The 23,849-nt window shown below is 38.6% G+C and overlaps 2 protein-coding genes across 2 annotated transcripts in view; one reads left to right on the forward strand and one right to left on the reverse strand.

The window, feature by feature from the left end:
* LRP2BP (LRP2 binding protein) overlaps positions 1-5,429 on the reverse strand; it is a 46,945-nt gene extending 41,516 nt beyond the window's left edge. The window contains exons 1-3 of the mRNA XM_089903656.1: positions 5,308-5,429; positions 4,469-4,581; positions 1,474-1,587 (exon numbers count right to left, since the gene is read on the reverse strand). Of these exons, the coding sequence (XP_089759782.1) occupies positions 1,474-1,587; positions 4,469-4,581; positions 5,308-5,413 (333 nt within the window). The 5' untranslated portion in view covers positions 5,414-5,429. The remainder of the gene's footprint in view (positions 1-1,473; positions 1,588-4,468; positions 4,582-5,307) is intronic.
* A 15,669-nt stretch (positions 5,430-21,098) lies between these two features.
* On the forward strand, positions 21,099-23,309 carry ANKRD37 (ankyrin repeat domain 37). The gene is made up of 4 exons (XM_022570976.3): positions 21,099-21,254; positions 21,460-21,612; positions 22,476-22,567; positions 23,102-23,309. Exons 1-4 carry the CDS (start codon positions 21,228-21,230, stop codon positions 23,307-23,309), a joined length of 480 nt encoding a protein of 159 aa, XP_022426684.1. The 5' UTR covers positions 21,099-21,227.
* Positions 23,310-23,849: the final 540 nt, after the last annotated feature.

Consider the following 23,849-nt stretch of genomic DNA (forward strand, 5'->3'; position numbering starts at 1 on the left):
CCATGGCTGCTGAGCCTGCACGTCCGGAGCCTGTGCTCCGCAGCGGGAGAGGCCACAGCAGTGAGAGGCCCGCATACCGCAAAAAAAAAAAAAAAAATTTGCATAACTACCACATAGATTGTCAGTAATAACATTTTGCTATATTTGCTTCATCTGTCTTTTTTGGTGACTTGTTTCAAGTTATATGCCGATATGAAAATATCAGGACACTTCATCCCTAAATATTTCAGTACGAATTACAAAAGAAGACATTTTTCTGCATAAGTACCATATAAGTGTCACTTCTAATAAAGTCAGTATTATGAAAAAAGGCAGGAGAGAGAATTAATCTAGATTAAAGAAACTTGTAGATATTACAACTCAATGCATTGGGTGGTCTCTGACTGAATGCTGGCTTGAAAGACTACTTTGGGACAATTTGAGAATTTTGAATATAAACTGGGTATTAAATGGTATTAGGGAATATGTGTTCGTTTTGGTAGATGTATTCAGTATAAATTCTATTTTTGGAAAGTAAAATTTTTAAAGATTTGTTTTCACAAGTTTAAGTTGTTTCATTGCAATTTGTTCCCCAGTCTTCTCATGTTTGATTGACAAAATGTGTTTTCTTAACTTTTTGAGACTAGAGTTCAATTGTCATCTAATTTCTATTGTATTTCTTCTGGTTAGGCCCTGTCAGAAATTAAGCATTTTATTGCTTTCCGCTTTATTTTTGTGCAGCCAATATTTTTCACTGGTATTATTATTATATCTTTGGTAAACTCAAATTGTTGATTCTTTTTGTTTATGTAAATTCTTTCTGGTTAGATTGTTTAAAAGTTTTAAAAAGATATAGTGATGAATATTATCCTACTGTTATTACCATTTTCCAAGGACCTATTTCTAAATTCCATACTAAATAATCCTATAACTTGGGTGATGGTGCAGTCATGATACCATTTAAATAGAAAAAGGGGACCATTGAGTTAGAAAGCACGAATAAGTATAAAAACCAATTTTTCAAAAAAATTCGCATTCTAGAGAGAGACTTAAGAAGTTTCATAGCAAGTGTGACTGTCTAATGAACACATTCTGGTTTCAGCTTATCTTTTTTTTTTGCATAGGGCAATACATGGAAGAATATACTCTAATAACAAAGTTCATATTTGATAGTAAAATTTGGAGTGATCTTATTTTTGCTTATTTTCTAACTTTTCTCCATGTTCATGTAGCTTTGAAGTAACTTTTAAAAACAAAGGAAAATATTTTAAAGCAAAAATGTTATTGACGGCTAATAGTAGCAAGGAGAGGGGCAAAAAGAAATTTATTTTTCACGTAAATGTAAAAATGACTACTGCTCTCCTTTAAATGCTGAAATGACAGATAATTATTTAAATATAAGTAAGAAATATATCATTAAAATATAATTTTAAATATATCAAATAATCCATAAACAATGAAATCTTAAACACTGTGAACAAAACAATAACTTACAGCGTCTGCGGTCATCCCCAGGCCATCATAATACATCACTCCTAGCTGGTAAGTTGCCTGATGATCCTTTTCCTTGATTTCTTCAAACTGTTCTAATGCTTCTTCATACCATCCCTGTAAGCTCCCAGGAAATACTGAATTATTTTCATTATTACTTTAAAGTAATCCCAAATACTTAGTTCCCACCTAACTCTAGCTAGCAGCACCAAATAAAACAAGACAGCAACAAATTTATGGAATTTGCAAGTAAGCTATTGACAACAACCAACACACTATAAAATCAATAAAATAAACCTAAATATGGCAACTGAGGGAACTGACCAGGAGGAACCTGGGTCAGACTCTCTTTGGCTTTCACTCTTACTCTTGGCTATTGCCAAACCGCTGTCTAAATGATAGCCTAGCCCTCTGCTCATTCCAGCCTGCCATATCACCCGCTACTCCTGGAGTCTGAGAAACTTCAGAGATGGGGCCAAAGACTCTGAGAAAAGATAAACATCAGGATATCCGCTACTACTAAATATCCACTATGATATGGCTCTTCCAGTTTTGCCATTTTCTAGCTAGGGAGAAGACACAGAAAAACAAACGTGATTCTCCAAAATTATCTTTCTCCCATACTTCCTATAAAAACCTATGTGTTATATGTCATTCATTTAAGGCTCCTCAGCGTTATAGGATATAATAACAAATACGCTGAAGTGTAAGGAACAAAAATGGGGTTTGGGCTTCCCTGGTGGCACTGTGGTGGAGAGTCCACCTGCCGATGCAGGGGACACGGGTTTGTGCCCCGGTCCGGGAAGATCCCACATGCCGCGGAGCGGCTGGGCCCGTGGGCCATGGCCGCTGGGCCTGCGCGTCCGGAGCCTGTGCTCTGCAACGGAGAGGCCACAACAGTGAGAGGCCCGCGTATCTCATAAAAAAAAAAAAAAAAAAAAAATGGGGCTTATGTCTTAATCCACCATGGAAAATGCCTTACGCTAAAGAATAAATCATTTGTAACAGTGGAAAGAGAGTCTCTGAGTTGGAAGGTCATTACTAGGAAGAGCAGGCCATAGAAAAGCAACTTTTGGAAAACACAGAAACAATTGAATTTCTCTTTTCATAAACTGTAATTAATCAACAAACTGATAAAATTAATAAAAACTGTACCAAAATGCTAACAAATATTTATCTTAAAGAACATACGACAATGAGTAAATGACTGAGTTGTAAAGATTCATTCTCCTTTCTGGCTAGTGTTTGCCCAACATATAAGAGGGCTGGAAAACTTAGAATACTCTATACAGAGGAAGAGAAAGGAAGTCCTTTTAGTTTTTCATGATTTTAAATACCATATACATGCTGGAAAATCTCAGATATATACTTTCAACTCAGACTTCTCCTTTGAGATCTAGAGTCTTACATGTAGTTTCTACTTTGAAACATGTATACTTGGATGACTGAGGGGAATCTCAAACATAAAATGTCCAAAAACTGACCTCCTGATGGTTCCCTCAAAACTCACTCCTCCCCACTTCTCTATTTTTCAGTCCATGATGCCATTACTTGTATCTCCAAAATAAATCCAGGACCCAGCTCCACTGCTGGGTCAAGATCACCATCCTCTCTTGACCAACTAGTATAATTTTCCCCTAAACTTGTCTTGGTCCTATGCTTCCCTTCCAATCCATTCATCACAGTCTCAAAACACTTCAATGGCTTCTCACTACATTTTAAACAAGGCTTATCTAGAGTCATTCTCTGCCTTGCTGACCATGACATTGGTCTCTTAATTCCTAGAGCTCACCAAACTCTTCCTCATCTCAGAAACGTTGCATTTGTTCTCCCTTCTACCTGGAATGCACTTCCCTGTGGCTGTTTGCATTAACTGCTTCCTTTTCTTCAAGTTTTAGTTTCAACAACAGGTATTTCCGCCCTATCCCTAAGTTATTCTCTCTCAGAGTACCCAGTTAATTGCTTTCACAGTATTTTAACTTATTTTTAATTATATATTAATTTAATTTCTTCCTCTAGACTGTAAGCTCTATGAAATGGGGACCATTCTAACTCCCTCATTACTATATAGCTAGTACCTAGCATAATAGTAGCAAATACTTATAAAGCACTTACTAGGTGCCAGGCCCTGTTAGTATTTTTACAATTAATATACCCTCATAATAGCTCTATGAAATACATATTATTACCCCCTTTTATAGATGAGGGAACTGAGGCACCAAGAGGTTAAGCATTTGTGCCCAAGGATACAGTTAACAAGCAATAGAACCGTACTGGAACCTACGCCCAAAGCTGAAAGATCATTCTCTGAACCATTGTGCTACGTTATCCTCACAGTGACAGGTGCATTATGAGTCCTCAACAAATATTTGTTGCCAGAATGAATGAAGGAGCCATCAAAAGATAAGTAAGTGGGATATAGTTGAACAGCTGCCCAAACATTCAATGGATAGTGAGGGGTTGGGGACAGCTGGTCCCTTTTCACATCTTCCCTTGGGGTTCAATGAACAACTGAAGCTATATTGCTGAAGTTGGAGTGATAGTTTGCATAGGTCCTCCTAGACCTACTTTGCAAACCTCAGCATAATGTGGATAAAGAGGGAAATCCCCTCCTTACTCCATATAGGAACATATAAAGCTGCCTTTAAGTACTAGGTAAGAATCAGGATTTTTCATTGTTAATAAAATGAAAATATTTTATAAATGATGTTGAATATATCGGGCAAAATATAAAAATTAGATTTTTAATTTATCATGTGAAAATGGATTTCATACCAAAATGACTCCTATAAATGACATTAATTAGAATGACTTTTATGGAGAAAGGTTGAATATCTCCATAAGCTGGGACCAATTTATCATACTTAAATCCACAACTATAATCTATGGAATTTGACAGAATTTCCCTGGTTTAACAATGTAAGGAACTCTATAGGAAATTTTGCTATGAAGATCTAACAGCAGCTTTATATGAAAACAAATCAACAAAAAATGATACCTCTTCAAAATACAGTTGACCTCGTAGGAAATATGCCAGAGTATCCCCTCTTCTTATTCTTTCCTTCAAGAGGTGCAATGCTTTTTCCACCAAACCAGCATGGCTGTAATGATCTGATTTTTTAAAAAGTAAAGAATTCCATCTTTATCCATACAATATGAATTTTCTCTCTTAAAGTAATAAATTAAATAGAACTCATCTGACACTGTACTAGTTTCCCTCCTAGTTCTCATTCCTAAAACTGACCTCCTTAGTTCAAGGAAAAAGCACTACCTTAAAAAAAGAAAGCACTATCACAATACCTGACACTGTGCCTTATATAATTAAGAAATTTATTGGCTGGTTGTCAAACTAACCCTCTTTCCTACTAGGCAGGAGCTCTAGCAATGCAGTCTATGTGGAATTCTTTAGACAAAGCTGGCCTCTGGGTGAGTGAAATTCTTAATCTGAGCCTTAATTAGAACTACTCTAACTAGATGAGCTAACCATCCCCAATTTAATTTTTTTAAGTCTATAGAAAAAAATGGTAGCTTTAAATGCTGATTTCAAGTAAAGCATGGTACTGTTCTCTTTAACAGAACTGACATCTGGCTTCTCTTTTCCAGAAGGGTGTCCTAAAGTCCTGAGAGTAAAACCAGGATCAGGAACTCATTATGAAACTTCTTCACTGATGATCTGCTACCAGGTAGCTTCAAGCAATTTCACAGATTCTTACAGAAAAGCTAGAAAAGACTGTAAACTTAACTGCTTGCTTGCCAGCAATAAGACTCATATTTCTTGTCTCTTTTGCTCTGGTGTACCTAATTAACTTTTAGTGAAAATATTATCAGGATTTGTACCAGTCTTTTCCTTTCTCCATTGGAAGAGTTTTTGGTTATTAGCAGCATAGTGGGATAGAGAAGTATAAAAGGGGTTCTTGGGCAACTTTTCACTGGTCAACTTCATCCTGTCTCCACAGTGGGTATTCTGTAAATTAAAAAATTATATTAAAAAATAATATGGTAGAATCTTACCCCAGAAAATGCAAAGAGAGACTCCATTCCAACTTGGCAGTCATTATAAAAAGCATCTTCCTCTCATCACCTAGGGATAGGGCACCAAACTACCAGCTCTGGGATGTGAACATTCCTTCTTAGGAAACCAGGACCCTCTATAGCTATGAGAAACACAGCACTCCTCCATGTCTGTTTCCACAGCATGGGATTAATGATCAGAGCTGTTTGCAAATCCTTTCTGGCTATGAGATCACACACTCCAGTGAGTCATGTCACCCACCACAGCTGCTGCCACTAGTAGGAATTGGTGATACTGCCCATAGATACAGTTCCTGAGCACTGGTACCTTCCTGTTGCCTTGTAACTGAAGCTCATCAAACTAATCCATTTTAAATGAAAGCATTTGTCTATTTTACCTGGGAATACACTTTATTTTAGCTGTGTTGTTCAGTTTTATCTTCCTGTCTGTAATGGATTGCCATGTTATAAGGTGGATCACAGTTGAAGGGAAAATCAGAGCCTTCATATAAAATGTAGAGGCCACCTCACCTGGGATGAAGGAGTCCAGGTTGGCCTAGGCTCAGGGTAGTGAGACGGCAAACTCAGTTGTTGCTATGCTTTTTTGTTTACTCTTTGGAATTCCACTGTTACAGCAGGCTTTCACCAATCAGGAACAAGCTTCCAGTAAAGGTTCCTGATTGGTGGTGAAGATAACTCAATAGACCTTTAGTATTATTGGAAAGCAGCATTTATACAATTTTATGATACTATTTTCGACAATAAATTTCTTCATTAATGAGAATGAAGTGCAGAAAGGGAGATAATTCAGTATACCAGAGAGAAAAAATCACCGAAGTATCTGTGATTTTGGAAGAGCCATATAATCTCCTTAAGAGTAAATTTCCTCATCTGTAGTTTAGACTATAAGTAGTTTGAACTAGAGGATTTCAAAACGTCTGTCCCTAGATATGTAAAATTCTTTGATTATAGGACTCCAAAAATCTATGGTTGCACTAGTAAATATAAAAGCTTCCAATGAACTTTAGGGTGAAGGAATATTAGGTGAAGTATTTAGAAGAAAGACAATCCAAATAGGATGATGTCTATGGCACCATCAGTTTACTCAGAAACTGGTTATAGAAGTTTTTATTTCACTGAAGACTTAAGCCCATGTGCTATTGTATCCAAAAAGGCTAAGAAAAAAGTTGACACATTCAGGAAGGTCATCAGAAAAGAAACAAATCAGAAAGCAAAATCCATTTAAACTCACGTTGCCTTCTGTGGTTACAATACTCCACAGGGTTTCTGTTGCTGAAGCTTAAAAGAATATTTGGGGAGGACCTAGAAAATATAAGCAAAGATTTATTGAGCTCTTACTATAGGCCAGGATTTGTTCTTTGTTCTAAGTGCTTTACAGGTACTAACTCCTACAAAACTTTATGAAATACTGGCGGTTATGAGGCCCACTTAATGTGGGAGGAAACTGAGGCACCAGTGAAGAAGTTAAGCAACTTGCCTCAGATCACAGGGCTGGCAGGTGGGACAGCTGGGCTGCCAGAATGCCTGTGTACTTCATCATTATTCCATACTGTTCTCCAAAAAGCAGAGCTAACATGATTGTTTAAAATGGCAGGACTCCCATAAGAGGGTAAGCTAAAATTCAGTACTTTTTAATTTCAGAAAATGAGAACTAAGAGATTTTAAACAGCAAGAATATATGTTTATTTCTGCCAAATCTTGGGATAAGATATAAAATTATAATTTGAAACTTGACAAGTGTTTGCATAGCATGCACTGAATTTAGAAAATGCTATAATAGAAATTATAGACCTTAATCGATGATGTAAAATCTGAAAGAAATATATGATTTTAAAAGGAAGGGCAGGTGTAGTAGAGACTGACGGTGACCTTCCCAGACCCTCTTTACTAGTTAGTGCCCTATCTCCAGTGCTGTGAATGTTAATTGCTTAAGGTTGTGCAACCACCACCAATATCTAATTCTGGAACATTTTCACCACTCCAAAAGAAACCCTGTAGAAATTAGCAGTCACTCCCCAATCTTTTCCTCCTTTCAGCCCCTAGCAATCACTCGCCTACTTCTGTCTCTACAGATTTGTCTATTCTGCATACTCCATATAAATGGAATCATACAGTATGTGGCCTTTTGTGTCTGGCTTCTTTTACATAATGTTTACAAGGTTCGTGCATGTTGTAGCATGTATCAGTACTTCGTTCCTATTTTTGGCTGAATAATATTTCATTATATGGATATAACACATTTTAAAAAATCTGTTCATCATCTGATGAACATGTGAGTTGTTTCTAGCTTTTGGCTATCCTGAATAATGCCGGTAGTTTTCACGTACTTGTTTTTATGTAGACATAGGTTTTTAATTCTTTTGGGTATAAACCTAGGAAGGGGGTTGCTGGGTCACATAGTAATTCTATGTTTAAGACTTTGAGACATTGCCAAACTGTTTTCCAAAGTGGCTTTTTGCTTTTCCACCAGCAACGTGTGAGGGTTCCACATCCTCACCGACACTGGTGATTGTTCATCTTTCTGATAATAGCCATCCTAGTGAATGTGAAGTGTTATCTTGTGGTTCTGATTTGCATTTCCATAATGAAAAATGATGTTGAGACTCTTTTCATGTGCTTATTGACCACCTGTTTATCATATTTGGAGCGATGTTAATCCTTTGCCAATTTTATAGTTGGGCTGTCCTTTTATTGCTGAGTTATAAACATTCTTTATATATTCCAGATACTGGACTCTTATCAGGTATATAATTTGCAAATATTTTCTCCTATTTTATGGGGTGTTTTCACTTTCTTGTTTCTTTTGATCCCTCGATTTTTAAAAATTTGATTAAGTCCATTTAAAAAAAATATTCCCAAATCTTTTCTTGTAATTTTTTTGTTTTTTAAAAATGACTTTGAGGTGTTTCTTCCCTCTTTGTTTCCTGGTGCGTGAGGAGAGGGGATTAAAAGCTGCTTAAAGGAGCTCCAGAGACGGGCGAGAGCCGCGGCTAAAAGCACGGACTCCAGAGACGGGCCTGAGACGCTAAGGCTGCTGCCACCGCCACCAAGAAGCCTGTGTGTGAGCACAGGTCACTCTCCACACCTCCCTTCCGCGGAGCTTGTGCAGCCCGCCACTGCCAGGGTCCCGTGATCCAGGGAAAACTCCCCCGGGAGAATGCACGGTGCGCCTCAGGCTGGTGCAACGTCACGCTGGCCTCTGCCGCCGCAGGCTCGCCCCGCATCCGCACCCCTCCCTCCCCCTGGCCTGAGTGAGCCAGAGCCCCTGAGTCAGCTGCTCCTTTAACCCCCGTCCTGTCTGAGTGAAGAACAGACGCCCTCCAGCAACCTACACGCAGAGGCGGGGCCAAATCCTAAACTGAACGCCCCTGAGCTCTTCGAACAAAGAAGAGAAAGGGAAATCTCTCCCAGCAGCCTCAGGAGGAGTGGATTAAATCTCCACAATCAACTTGATGTACCCTGCATCTGTGGAATACCTGAATAGACAACAAATCATCCCAAATTGAGGAGGTAGACTTTGAGAGCAAGATTTATTATTTTTTCCCCTTTTCCTCTTTTTCTGAGTGTGTATGTGTATGCTTCTGTGTGAGATTTTGTCTGTATAGCTTTGCTTTCACCATTTGTCCTAGGGTTCTATCCGTCCGTTTTCTTTTTATTTTTTAACTTAAAAATTTTTTTTCTTAATAATTATTTTTTACTTTAATAACTTTATTTTATTTTATCTTACTTTATTTTATCCTCTTTCTTTCTTTCTACTTTTTCTCTCTTTTATTCTGAGCCATGTGGATGAAAGGCTCTTGGTGCTGCAGCCAGGAGTCAGTGCTGTGCCTCTGAGGTGGGAGAGCCAATTTCAGGATACTGGTCCACAAGAGACCTCCCAGCTCCACGTAATATCAAACAGCGAAAATCTCCCAGAGATCTCCATCTCAACACCAACACCCAGCTTCACTCAACGACCAGCAAGCTACAGTGTTGGACACCCTATGCCAAACAACTAACAAGAAAGGAACCCCACCCATTAGCAGAGAGGCTGCCTAAAATCATAATAAGTCCACAGACACCCCAAAACACACCACCAGACGTGGACCTCCCCACCAGAAAGCCAAGATCCAGCCTCATCCACCAGAACACAGGCACTAGTCCCTTCCACCAGGAAGCCTACACAACCCACTGAACCAACTTGAGCCACTGGGGACAGACACCAAAAACAACGGGAACTACAAACCTGCAGCCTGCAAAAAGGAGACCCCAAACCCAGTAAGATAAGCAAAATGAGAAGACAGAAAAACACACCGCAGATGAAGGAGCAAGATAAAAACCCACCAGAACTAACAAATGAAGAGGAAATAGGCAGTCTACCTGAAAAAGAATTCAGAATAATGATAGTAAAGATGATCCAAAATCTTGGAACTAGAATAGAGAAAATGCAAGAAACATTTAACAAAGACCTAGAAGAACTAAAGAGGAAACAAGCAATGATGAACAACACAATAAATGAAATTAAAAATACTATAGAAGTGTTCAATAGCAGAATAACTGAGGCAGAAGAACGGATAAGTGACCTGGAAGATAAAATAGTGGAAATAACTACTGCAGAGCAGAATAAAGAAAAAAGAATGATAAGATTTGAGGACAGTCTCAGAGACCTCTGGGACAACATTAAACACACCAACATTCAAATTATAGGGGTCCCAGAAGAAGAAGAGAAAAAGAAAGGGACTGAGAAAATATTTGAAGAGATTATAGTTGAAAACTTCCCCAATATGGGAAAGGAAATAGTTAATCAACTCCAGGAAGCAAAGAGAGTCCCATACAGGATAAATCCAGGGAGAAACACGCCAAGACACATACTAATCAAACTGTCAAAATTTAAATACAAAGAAAACATATTAAAAGCAGCAAGGGAAAAACAACAAATAACACACAAGGGAATCTCCATAAGGTTAACAGCTGATCTTTCAGCAGAAACTCTGCAAGCCAGAAGGGAATGGCAGGACATATTTAAAGTGATGATGGAGAAAAACCTACAATCAAGATTACTCTACCCAGCAAGGATCTCATTCAGATTTGATGGAGAAATTAAAACCTTTACAGACAAGCAAAAGCTGAGAGAGTTCAGCACCACCAAACCAGCTTTATAACAAATGCTAAAGGAACTTCTCTAGGCAAGAAACACAAGACAAGGAAAAGACCTACAAAAACAAACCCAAAACAATTCAGAAAATGGTAACAGTAACATATATATCGATAATTAATTACCTTAAATGTGAATGGATTTAATGCTCCCACCAAAACACAGACTGGCTGAATGGATACAAAAACAAGACCTATATATATGCTGTCTACAAGAGACCTACTTCAGACCTAGGGACACATACAGAGTGAAAGTGAGGGGATGGAAAAAAGATATTCCATGCAAATGGAAATCAAAAGAAAGCTGGAGTAGCAATTCTCGTATCAGACTAAATAGACTTTAAAATAAAGACTATTACCAGAGAGAAAGAAAGACACTACATAACGATGAAGGGATCAATCCAAGAAGAAGATATAACAATTGTAAATATTTATGCACCCAACATAGGAGCACCTCAATACATAAGGCAAATACTAACAGCCATAAAAGAGGAAATCAACAGTAACACAATAACAGTAGGGGACTTTAACACCCCAATTTCACCAATGGACAGATCATCCAAAATGAAAATAAACAAGGAAACACAAGCTTTAAATGATACATTAAACAAGATGGACTTAATTGATATTTATAGGACATTCCATCCAAAAACAACAGAATACACATTTTTCTCAAGTGCTCATGGAACATTCTCCAGGATAGATCATATCTTGGGTAACAAATCAAGCCTTGGTAAATTTAAGAAAATTGAAATTGTATCAAGTATCTTCTCCGACCACAACACTATGAGACTAGATATCAATTACAGGAAAAGATCTGTAAAAAATACAAACACATGGAGGTTAAACAATACACTACTTAACAATGAAGTGACCACCGAAGAAATCAAAGAGGAAATCTAAAAATACCCAGAAACAAATGACAATGGAGACACGACAACCCAAAACCTATGTGATGCAACAAAAGCAGTTCTAAGAGGGAAGTTTATAGCAATACAATCCTACTGTAAGAAACAGGAAACATCTCGAATAAACAACCTAACCTTGCACCTAAAGCAATTAGAGAAAGAAGAACAAAAAATCCCCAAAGTTAGCAGAAGGAAAGAAATCATAAAGATCAGATCAGAAATAAATGAAAAAGAAATGAAGGAAACGATAGCAAAGATCAATAAAACTAAAAGCTGGTTCTTTGAGAAGATAAACAAAATTGATAAACCATTAGCCAGACTCATCAAGAAAAAAAGGGAGAAGACTCAAGTCAACAGAATTAGAAATGAAAAAGGAGAAGTAACAACTGACACTGCAGAAATACAAAAGATCATGAGAGATTACTACAAGCAACTCTATGCCAATAAAATAGACAACCTGGAAGAAATGGACAAATTCTTAGAAAGGCACAACCTGCAAAGACTGAACCAGGAAGGAATAGAAAATATGAACAGACCAATCACAAGCAATGAAATTGAAACTGTGACTAAAAATCTTCCAACAAACAAAAGCCCAGGACCAGATGGCTTCACAGGCAAATTCTATCAAACATTTAGAGAAGAGCTAACACCTATCCTTCTCAAACTCTTCCAAAATACAGCAGAGGGAGGAACACTCCCAAATTCCTTCTATGAGGCCACCATCACCTTGATACCAAAACCAGACAAGGATGTCACAAAGAAAGAAAACTACAGGCCAATATCTCTGATGAACATAGATGCAAAAATCCTCAACAAAATACTAGCAAACAGAATCCAACAGCACATTAAAAGGATCATACACCATGATGAAGTGGGGTTTATTCCAGGAATGCAAGGATTCTTCAATATACACAAATCAATCAATGTGATACATCATATTAACAAACTGAAGGAGAAAAACCATATGACCATCTCAATCGATGCAGAGAAAGCTTTTGACAAAATTCAACACCTATTTATGATAAAAACCCTCCAGAAAGTAGGCATAGAGGGAACTTTCCTCAACATAATAGAGGCCATATATGACCAACCCACAGTCAACATCATCCTCAATGGTGAAAAACTGAAAGCATTTCCACTAAGATTAGGAACAAGACAAGGTTACCTACTCTCACCACTCTTATTCAACATAGTTTTGGAAGTTTTAGCCACAGCAATCAGAGAAGAAAAGGAAATAAAAGGAATCCAAATCATAAAAGGAGAAGTAAAGCAGTCACTGTTTGCAGATGACATGATACTATAATTAGAGAATCCTAAAGATGCTACCAGAAAACTACTAGAGCAATTCAATGAATTTGGTAAAGTAGCAGGATACAAAATTAATGCACAGAAATCTCTGGCATTCCTATACACTAATGGTGAAAAATATGAAAGTGAAATCAAAAAAACACTCCCATTTACCATTGCAACAAAAAGAATAAAACATCTAGGAATAAACCTACCTAAGGAGACAAAAGACCTGTATGCAGAAAATTATAAGACACTGATGAAAGAAATTAAAGATGATACAAATAGATGAAGAGATATACTATGTTCTTGGATTGTAAGGATCAACATTGTGAAAATGACTCTACTACCTAAAGCAATCTACAGATTCAATGCAATCCCTATCAAACTACCACTGGCATTTTTCACAGAACCAGAACAAAAAATTTCAGAATTTGTATGGAAACACAAAACACCCCGAATAGCCAAAGCAATCTTGAGAACGAAAAACGGAGCTGGAGGAATCAGGCTCCCTGATTTCAGACTATACTACAAAGCTACAGTAATCAAGAGAGTATGGTACTAGCACAAAAACAGAAATATAAATCAATGGAACAGGATAGAAAGCCCAGAGATAAACCCACGCACATATGGTCACCTTATCTTTGATAAAGGAGGCAGGAATGTACACTGGAGAAAGGACAGCCTCTTCAATAAGTGGTGCTGGGAAAACTGGACAGGTACATGTAAAAGTATGAGATTAGAACACTCCCTAACACTATACACAAAAATAAGCTCAAAATGGATTAAAGACTTAAAGTAAGGCCAGAAACTATCACACTCTTAGAGGAAAACATAGGCAGAACACTTTATGACATAAATCACAGCAAGATCCTTTTTGACCCACCTGCTAGAGAAATGGAAATAAAAACAAAAATAAACAAATGGGATCTAATGAAACTTCAAAGCTTTTGCGCAGCAAAGGAATCCATAAACAAGACCAAAAGATTACCCTCAGAATGGGATAAAATATTTGCAAATGAAGCAACTGATAAAGGATTAATCTCCAAAATTTGCAAGCAGCTCATGCAGCTCAATAACAAAAAAAGGAAACAACCCAATGGAAAATGGACAAAAGACCTAAATAGACATTTCTCCAAAGAAGATATACAGCTTGCCAACAAACACATGAAAGAATGCTCAACATCATTAATCATTAGAGAAATGCAAATCAAAACTACAATGAGATATCATCTCACACCAGTCAGAATGGCCATCATCAAAAAATCTAGAAACAATAAATGCTGGAGAGGGTGTGGAGAAAAGGGAACACTCTTGCACTGCCGGGGGGAATGTGAATTGGTATAGCCACTATGGAGGACAGTATGGAAGTTCCTTAAAAAACTACACATAGAACTACCATATGACTCAGCAATCCCACTACTGGGCATATACCCTGAGAAAACCATAATTCAAAAAGAGTCATGTACCAAAATGTTCATTGCAGCTCTATTTACAATAGCCCGGAGATGGAAACAACCTAAGTGTCCATCATCGGATGAACGGATAAAGAAGATGTGGCACATATATACAATGGAATATTGCTTGGCCATAAAAAGAAACGAAATTGAGTTATTTGTAGTGAGGTGGATGGACCTAGAGTCTGTCATACAGAGTGAAGTAAGTCAGAAAGAGCAAAACAAATACCGTATGCTAACACATATATATGGAATTTAAGAAGAAAAAATGTCACGAAGGACCTAGGGGTAAGACAGGAATAAAGACACAGACCTACTAGAGAATGGACTTGGGGATATGGGGAGGGGGAGGGGTGAGCTGTGACGGGGTGAGAGAGTGGCATGGACTTGTATACACTACCAAATGTAAGGTAGATAGCTAGTGGGAAGCAGCCGCACAGCTCAGGGAGATCAGCTCCGTGCTTTGTGACCACCTAGAGGGGTGGGATAGGGAGGGTGGGAGGGAGGGAGACGCAAGAGGGAAGAGATATGGGAACATATGTATATGTATAACTGATTCACTTTGTTATAAAGCAGAAACTAACACACCATTGTAAAGCAATTATACTCCAATAAAGATGTAAAAAAAAAATCACTTTGAGGTATGATTGACATATAAAAAGCTGTATATATTTAATGTATACAACTTGATGGCGTTGGACGTAAATATATACCCATGAAACCATCACCACAATCCATGCTAAGTATATTCATCATCTCCAAAAGTTTCTTCCCACCTAATTTATTTGAACACTAAAGCATAAGAGGTACCCTCTTAGCAAAATTTTAAGTATACAACACAATATTGTTAACTGTAGGCACTGGGCTGTACAGTAGATCTCTAGTACTTGCATAACTGAAACTTTATACCCTCTGCCCACCACCTCCTCATTCCGCACCCCCCCCCAAACCCCTAGTAACAAACATTCTACTCTCGGCTTCTATGAGTCTATTTTAGATCCCTCATATAAGTAGGATCATGTTATATTTGTTCTTCTGTGTCTGGCTTATTTCAGTTTGCATAATGTCCTCCAGGTTCTAAGGCTGAATAATATTCCATTTACATAGCTACCACATTATCTTCTCATTCAGTGACAGGCATTTAGGTGGCTTCCTTGTCTTGGCTATTGTGAATAATGCCACAGTGAATGTGGAGGGAAAAATCTCTCTTTGAGATTCTAATTTCAAATCCTTTGGCTATATGCCCAGAAGCGGGGCTGCTGAATCATATGGTAGTTCTATTTTGAATACTTTGAGGAAGAGTGATAGATACTGCTTTCCATAGTGAATGAACCTATTTACAGACCTAATTTTCAAAGTATTTTGGTTACTTAGTTCTTAAAAAACATGAAGCATGTAAGAAATTTATCCATGGCACCTGCATAAAATAATTGGATAATAAAAATGATTTATTAGATAATTTGGGAAAATGTGTCAAAAGTTTGAAACTCAGCTGTTTTACTTAAAAATTACACATTATTTCAAGTAGCTGGAAAATGTAGAATATTAGATACATGCTTTGAGTAGAACTTATCTTGACATCATATATTACTGTTATTTAGTTGTTTTAATTATTACTTGATTAGTAAAACCAACATTTTATCTATATATTTTCTCCTCTTAGGGACAAAGATTAATTTGAGTAGGATGTTAACAAATTTTGACAAATCTGAGTTACTGTAAGAAAATGAGTTTCAACTTTCTACACTAAATTATATATCAAATATATCAATTAGCTATGGCCTACACAAAAAATATAATGCATGCTTTTTCTGAAGGTATTCTATATATTCAGCTACTCTCTGTTTCCTAAATGAAAGAAATAGGTTGCACAATCAATGCAATAAGAGCCCTCTTATCTGGTATTATTGGGGCTTGTAGTTTATCAATTAAACAAGAATCAAGGTGGAAATTAATGTGCGTATACAAACATATGATATACATTTTAACTTAAAATATGTAAATATATAGTTATTTTCCCACCTTTTCACTTAGGGTCAGAAGCTATTTCTTTAAATAGAGGATGAATGTGAGAGTTCAGAACTGTCTTCCTTGCATAAACCATATGCATACAAATTCCAGATTATGTTTCTTTAAAATGGAATATGAATTGAAAAATGCCTGTGGAACAATTTGAGGGTAGAACTATTTCTCCCCATCCTTTATTGTTGATTTATCCTCACCTGCTTTGAAAGCATTTTTCTTAGCTACTTGAGGAATCTGAAAGCAGTCAATTTAGTCTTCTTAAAAATTATATCTCTCACTTCTTACCCATATCTCACCAGTTATATAATAATTATATTACATATTATAATAATCCTTATAGTGTGGAAAAAAATTCAAACTGCTGTGATTCCAAGTAACTGAGTATTCTACAGAACAGCCTGGTAAGATCTCCCAGTGACCAGTGCAACCGGCAGTGTGTTTTACAGAGGAACTAAAGTGTATTGGTTAATCAGAATAAAAAATTAAATAGTGATCAGAATAAAAAGTAATAAAGTTGTGAGAAATTGTGAGATTTTTCGTTCCTTGTTTTTTTAAAACTAGCTTCATACTGGTTTAGGTATCTTCTGTCATTACTAAATCTAGAAAATTAACTAAGTGTAACTTTTGCAGTTTGAGGTGCGACAGCAAAACTAGCATAAATTTCTTTTTCCTTCTTCACAATTTCACAAACAGAAGATTTGTTCTTACTGTAGATCTCAACAACCTCAGTGTTTGATTTCTTATCTTTCCTTATTACATCAAGAATTTTCACCTTTTTACTTAAAGGAAGGACTTTATAACTTCTTTGGCATATCTGAATTGCCAGCATCACTACTCTTGTGCTTTGGGGCCATTATTAAGTAAATAAGGGTTACTTGAACACAGTAACCCAGTAAATCTGATAACCCAGATGGCTACTAGGTGACTAACCTGGACAAAGGGATGATTCCCCTCCCAGGAGGGACGGAGATGGAGATGGAGTGAGATTTCATCATGCTACTCGGGGCGGCATGCAATTTAAAATTTATGAATTGTTTATTTCTGTAATTTTCCATTTAATATTTTCAGACCATGGTTGGTCTGAAACCACAGAAATTGAAAATGTGGATAACGGGGGACTACTGTAATTTTCTCTTTCTGTTCCAGGATCCCATCCAGGTTATCACGCTACATTTAGTCATCATGTCTCCTTAGCCTCCTCTGGTCTATGACAGATTCTCAGGTTTTCCTTGTTTTTTTTTTTTATAACTTTGACAGTTTTGTACTGGCCAGATATCCTGTAGAATGTCTCCCAACCTGGGTTTACCTGGTATTTTACTCATGGTTAGACTTGGGTTATGGACTTTTGGGAAGATGAAGTATCCTTCTCAACACATCATATCAGGGGTGCATGCTATCATCATGACTTATCACTGATAATATTAACAAATACCTGGCCAGGGTAGTGTTTCACAGGTTTCTCCACTGTAAAGTTACCTTCCCCTCTTCCTATACTCTTACTCTTCAGAAGCAAGGCATTATGCGTGGCCCACACTCAAGAGAACAGTGTGGGGAGAGGATTAATCTCTATTTCCTGGAGTGGGGAGTGTCTACATGAAGTATTTGGAATTCTTTTGTAAAGAAGAGTTGCCTTTTCACTCCTTCTCTCCTTCCTTCCCTTCCCTTCCCTTCCCTCCCTCCCTCCCTTCCATCTACCTATCTGTCTATCTAAATATCTATCTATCCTTTGTGCCACAATATCCTGGAGCAGCAGTTGTTTATAATAACTATATAACTTATTACCTTCTCCAAGAAGTTTGAGTAAGTAGCAAGGCTGGAAGGGTTTATATAATAAAGCACAAGAAGAATTTATTTGTGGGAAATCTTTTGCTTTTACAATCATACAAGGATCATACATGGATTTCCTGACTGCGCATGCCAGTGAAGGCAGAATTACATTTGATTAGTTCAAACACATCTAGCAGCAAATTAAACATAAGTAGAATCAGCAATGCTTGGAAGAATGACTGTTGAATATGCATCTTAGACCATCTTCCACTTTAGAAAATTGATCCCACTTGCTACATGTTCAGTAAAATCTCCAGTTACTTGCCAGTAAGATATTGTCCCCCAAATGTATTTATTCTGTATATTTTTGTACTCTACCAGCTTTGCTCAGTTTTTAGATGGCTTTTAGGCCCATTTTTAAGACTAAACCAAATACTTACCTGAGACATAAAGAATTTTTTGGAAACATTATGAGCAATGGACAAGTATGCAGTGATTAAAGGGATAAAAGCTTTAACAACTACTCACAACATTCCCTTTCCTTGTGAAATTTAAATATGTCACAGGAAGTTAACAATAATTACCAGATTTAATGCATGCTGAACAGAATCTTGTTTTCAAGAGAAAGGATGTAATGTGGAAGTGCATCCATCACACAAATATCCCACTGCATGATATGTTAACTGCAAAACCTATGTTTAGAACTCTAGGAACTTCTTTGATAATACCTTGTATTAGTTAGGAAATCCTGAAAATGAACATCTGTGCAAATTTGAAGCTTTGAAAAACAGTACTTACCTAAATGAAAAATATGAGAAAAGGAAAACTGGCAATATGGACATGTGTTCTCATGTATCTCTGACATTCTTTAAATAGCATAAAAATGTACTGTGAATAGTTTAAATATTAAAAAAAAGAACACAAGTACGATTCTATATATGTGTTTGAACATAAATACATATACACGTTTATGTTCGAGTATGCATATAAACAAACACGTTTAAAACTACCCCTTTGCAAATAAAAGAGCAAAGAGCATTTTGCTCACCATCCAAGTCTTCAAAGATTAACCCGCTGCAGCCGCTGAACAACAGGGCACTGGATGCTTCAGATGAAGAGATTAAGGTGATAACAGGATGGGCACTCTGTGCTTCAGAGGAAATTTAAAGATGAAAACGGGAGGCTCTGTGCTTTGGACAAACAGGCCCTTAGACACATGCATTTCACGAAGAGTTTTAATGAACCCCGCTTCCCATACATAGAAAAGCCCTATAATCATTAACTTGGGATATCTGTTCTTTGTGACGAGCAGTGATCTTTTACCAAGATACATTTGACTGCACGTGTTCCCTAACAACAACAACAAAATCACATATAAAATAGCCTCCCCCCACCTCTCTGGAGCAGTTCCTCAGAGCTATCCGAAGGCTGTCTCTGGGGCTACAGTCCTCAGTAAGACCCTGAATAAACCTTAACTCACACCTCTCATGTTGTGCATTTTTCTCTCAGTTGAAACCTTGGATCACTGCATAAGTCTAGTAATATGAATTACTGCAAAATTATTTTATGGCTCTTATTACAAAATAAACAATAAACCGTAACCAAAATTAGAACTAAAAGGCCACCTATCTTCACAGGACAATGAGCTTGTCCTCTACAAGCATTATAACAAACTATCTTTCAGTCCTGCTCTCAAAGGTATCAGCAGATAGAAGGGAATCGCTGAAGATGTTAAGGAAAATACATATATGGCTGGAGCTTTAGCTTTTAGCTAGATTAACCCGAATAAAAAAGTGCTTAGGGAAAGAGTCCAGAGATTATCTGACAGGCGTTCAATGGCTACGGTTTGAAGTCAGGATGTCTGTCTGTTCCTAAAGCTTTACAAAAACGAATTACTCAAGCTAAAGGAATGGCTCAGCATAAAGAGCTCCGGAGAGCCTTCCTCCCGCCACGCCCCAGCGGTTCAGAGCTAGTCCGCCCTGCCCACGGGGAAGAGCCCCAAGGGTCCTCAGCGTCCACGGCCCGGGCCCTTCGTTTATCCCCTAACTCTCCACATGATGAGTGGGGGGCTCCCGCCTCGGCAAGCTCAGGGCTAAAAGCTGGGGACCCTCAACACTTCCCTAGGCGGCAAGGCCAGCACTGCGCCTAACCCACCTCCAAGAGGGGTCACATTACAGTGGTTGGCTCGTTTTACATCATTCCCATAACGGACATGGTATCATGTTAAACCCGAAAGGGTGGGGTTTGATAAACCATTTAAACCAGATGTTTAGTCCCGGGATGGCGTGGGCTTTGACAAAGGCGAGAGGGGTGCTGGAGCTGGGGGGGGGGGGGCGCAGTCCCTGCGGGAAAACCCATGCCCTTAGCTCACCTTAGCCGCCCCTCCTCCTGCCCCCCCCATCGCCCCCTCAGCTTCCGCTTTCCTCCCTAAACGTCCAGGGCCTTGAGGGACAGAGCCAAGCCTGGGGCGACTTTGAACGTGAGACAAGAAGGAATTTTCATTCCTCAGGAGCCGGAGGCTAGGACCCCGGCGCCAGCACCAAGCGTAGCAGCTTCCAAAGGTCGTGTTGCAGCCGAGCTCCTTGTAGCTCCCTGGTTTCCTGGTTACGTGCGTGCCAGCATAAACCAAAACCTCCGCCCGCGACTTCCGCTTTCCCAAAGGGCCTAAAGAGGTGAGCACGACAGCGTGAGACGTGTCGAACTCTGCGCGCCTCATGGCGGCCGCTGAAGCCCAACCGCCCGGAATCCTGTCCCTCACGACGCACGCGCACAAGGGCTGCGGGGGGGAGCAGCTCGGGGCCCCGCCCCAAGGTGGGCGGGCCTGACGCCTCACGCTGGGCCAATCAGCTGGCAGACCCGCGCTGCCTCCTCCTCCTTTCTCCCCGCCAGCCTTTCTGGGTTCCCGGTTGCACGTGTCAGTGTTTGTGTACGTGCGGCTGCAGCTGGGCGGAGAAACGCCGGCATCCCAGGGTTGGGCTGCTGGGGCGCAGCCAGAGCTGTGGCGCGGCGGGGAGGGGCCGGCCCGTTGGCCCTGGGGATCTTTAAATTCTGCTCTTGGGCGGCTTGTGCTCTCTTACCTGTTTGTCTGCAGCGAGCGCCTCACCGCTCTGCTCTCCCAAGCACTCCAGTCCTCTACTTTAGGTGGGAGATGCTGTTGCTCGATTGCAACCCCGAGGTGAGACTCAGGCTGCTTTTGCCCTGCAGGCTTAAGTCTTCTACGGAGGGCTAGCTAGGGTGATGGCTTACTGACCACTTGGCGTTGCCAAGTCAAGCCTCTTCAGAGTTGGAAGGTTTTTGGAGTGGAGGAAGATGTTCAATCCAGGGAGGGCATGAGCCTTGACAAAGGCGAGGGCGGTGCTGGAGCTGTTCTTTTCTCGCAGGTGGATAGTCTGACGCATCTGCTGGAGACCGGGGCCTCCGTCAACGCACCCCCGGATCCCTGCGAGCAGTCGCCTGTCCACTTGGCCGCAGGTGGCGGCCTTGCTTGCTTTCTTCTCTGGCAGCTGCAGACCGGCGCTGACCTCAACCAACAGGTAACTAGGTAACTGATTGTTGCCGTGTGCAACCCTCCCCCTCCACCCCAAATCCACACAAACACTTCTTAGACGCCGAGATATTCAGTCGTTTCAATTATTAGAAACGTGACTGTCGCAGCGATGTCCAATAGAAATATAATGTGAGACACGTATGTTAAGATTTTCTAGTAGCCACATTAATGAAGTAAAACGAAACATGGAAATTTTAGTAACCTAACCCAATTAATCCAAAATATTATTTCATATGTAATCAATATAAAACATTACTGATAGTTTACATTTTCTTTTCATGTGTCTTCTCCATCTGCTGTGTATTTTACATTTACAGCACATTTCAATTCAGACTAGCCACATTTCAGGTGCTCATTAGCTGGATATATGGTTGCTGGCTACCACATGGGACAGCATTTCCAAGGTCTACAGTTCATTTCCAAAGGAACAATTGCTCCATTACCAAATTAAAAGTCTCAGGATAGCAATACTTGTGAGGCATGCTCACAACCAATACAATTCCTTACAGAACTTTCTTAGGGTAGTTTGCATCTTCATTGAATATTAAAGTATGGTGAATTTTAAATTGTAATTTTTTTACTTCTGTAGGATTGTATTTTGCTTTTATTCACTTAAAACTTAATGTATGTTTGTAGCTGTGGCTGCACATATTTTTATTAATGACAACTTTGTATTTAATAGGGCACAAAGTGAATTTTATTTTAAAAAAAGAATTTAAAAATTCGGTCCAGTACAATGCATTTCTAACCCCGCTTCCTCAAATAGCTTCCTCAAACAATAGACTTCACCCACCAACTTCCACTAGAGTGTTTCGGGGAGAGACTAAAATGTGCTGTTTTGTCTGTAAGGATGTTTTTGGAGAAGCTCCACTACACAAAGCAGCAAAAGTTGGAAGCATGGAATGCCTCAGCCTGCTTGTAGCCAGTGACGCCCAAATTGAGTAAGTATGAAATCAGTGGCTTCAAATTTTATATTTTCTTGGATTAAACTAATCAGACTCCTACAGCTTAATTACATGATGCTTGCCGTTGATAATGTTAATGTTTAAATGTTAACTTAGGCTGTTAATGACATCTAATACTATGTATTCAATTTGAATAAATAAAAAATGGATCCTAAGCAATCAGAGATACAGTTCTATTCATCTGTCATGGCAGTGTTACATCTTAGTTTTGGTTTAGAAAAGCCATTCTATAGAAGTTCTCACTGACTTCCTTTGCGTACTTAACTCATTGTAGTGAACAAAGAATACTCTTTCATTCGTGCAAAAATAAAATGCCCACTCTGTGCTGTACTCTGTGCTAGCCATTGAGGATAAATAGTGAGCAAAAATGGAATTCCTCTATGCTTCCTTTACCTCTTCTATTCTGCAACCAACATTTGTATAAGCCCAAAGCACCTTTGTTAGGAAGATATTAAAAAAGGCTAAACAATTGTCAACTTTTACTTAACTAATTTTTTGTCTCAAATTCAGTTTATGTAATAAGAATGGGCAAACAGCTGAAGATCTTGCTTGGTCATGTGGATTTCCAGAATGTGGCAAGTTTCTTACAACAATTAAATGTATGCAGACAATAAAACCAAGTGAACAATCCAATAAAGATCATTGTGTTCCAGTGCTCAGACAGAAACGAAGTTTTGGAAGTAAAGAAGATACAAATGGGAAAAGGAAGTGTTGGTAAGGAATTCATAGTTTCTTCTTTCTTCCTCCCTCAAGGATCTCTTATTTAGCACAGAATTTATTGTTTCATTTAAATATTGGCAGTCTTATTTCTAGTATAACTTTTCATTCTCATTAACACATTTTAATACTGGTTGTAGTAACTACTACCAGATTCTAGAGACCAAAAATTGTCCTGCATGGTGGAAGATTGGGAAGGAAACCTTTTTAAAAAAAGTTTTTAATGTTAATATGTTTTTTAACAACAGATGTCGTATTGGTTATGAAGAGGTGTGGAGAAGGTCTTCACTTCATGCAGATCTACTGCTCAGCTACAAGCTATGGCTTTTGGCTCATCAAGTGTGTCTAAACACCTTCTAAGAAGGAGGAAAACTTTCTTCTAAGTGAAGATAACATTCAAGAATACATGTATTTATATGCCTGTAACATTCCGGTTGTGCATGCTTTGTCTTTTAATTTATTAAAGGAGTGTCTAAAGAATAAATTCTTTTCTTTGTGTAATATTTACAACCTTTACAAAAAAATCATAGAAACCATCAAA

The sequence above is a fragment of the Delphinapterus leucas genome, chromosome 21 (assembly GCF_059928025.1).
Source record: "Delphinapterus leucas isolate spDelLeu-1000000601 "Yukka" chromosome 21, BTC_Dleu_Yukka2, whole genome shotgun sequence".
In the NCBI taxonomy this organism is placed as follows: Eukaryota; Metazoa; Chordata; class Mammalia; order Artiodactyla; family Monodontidae; genus Delphinapterus; species Delphinapterus leucas.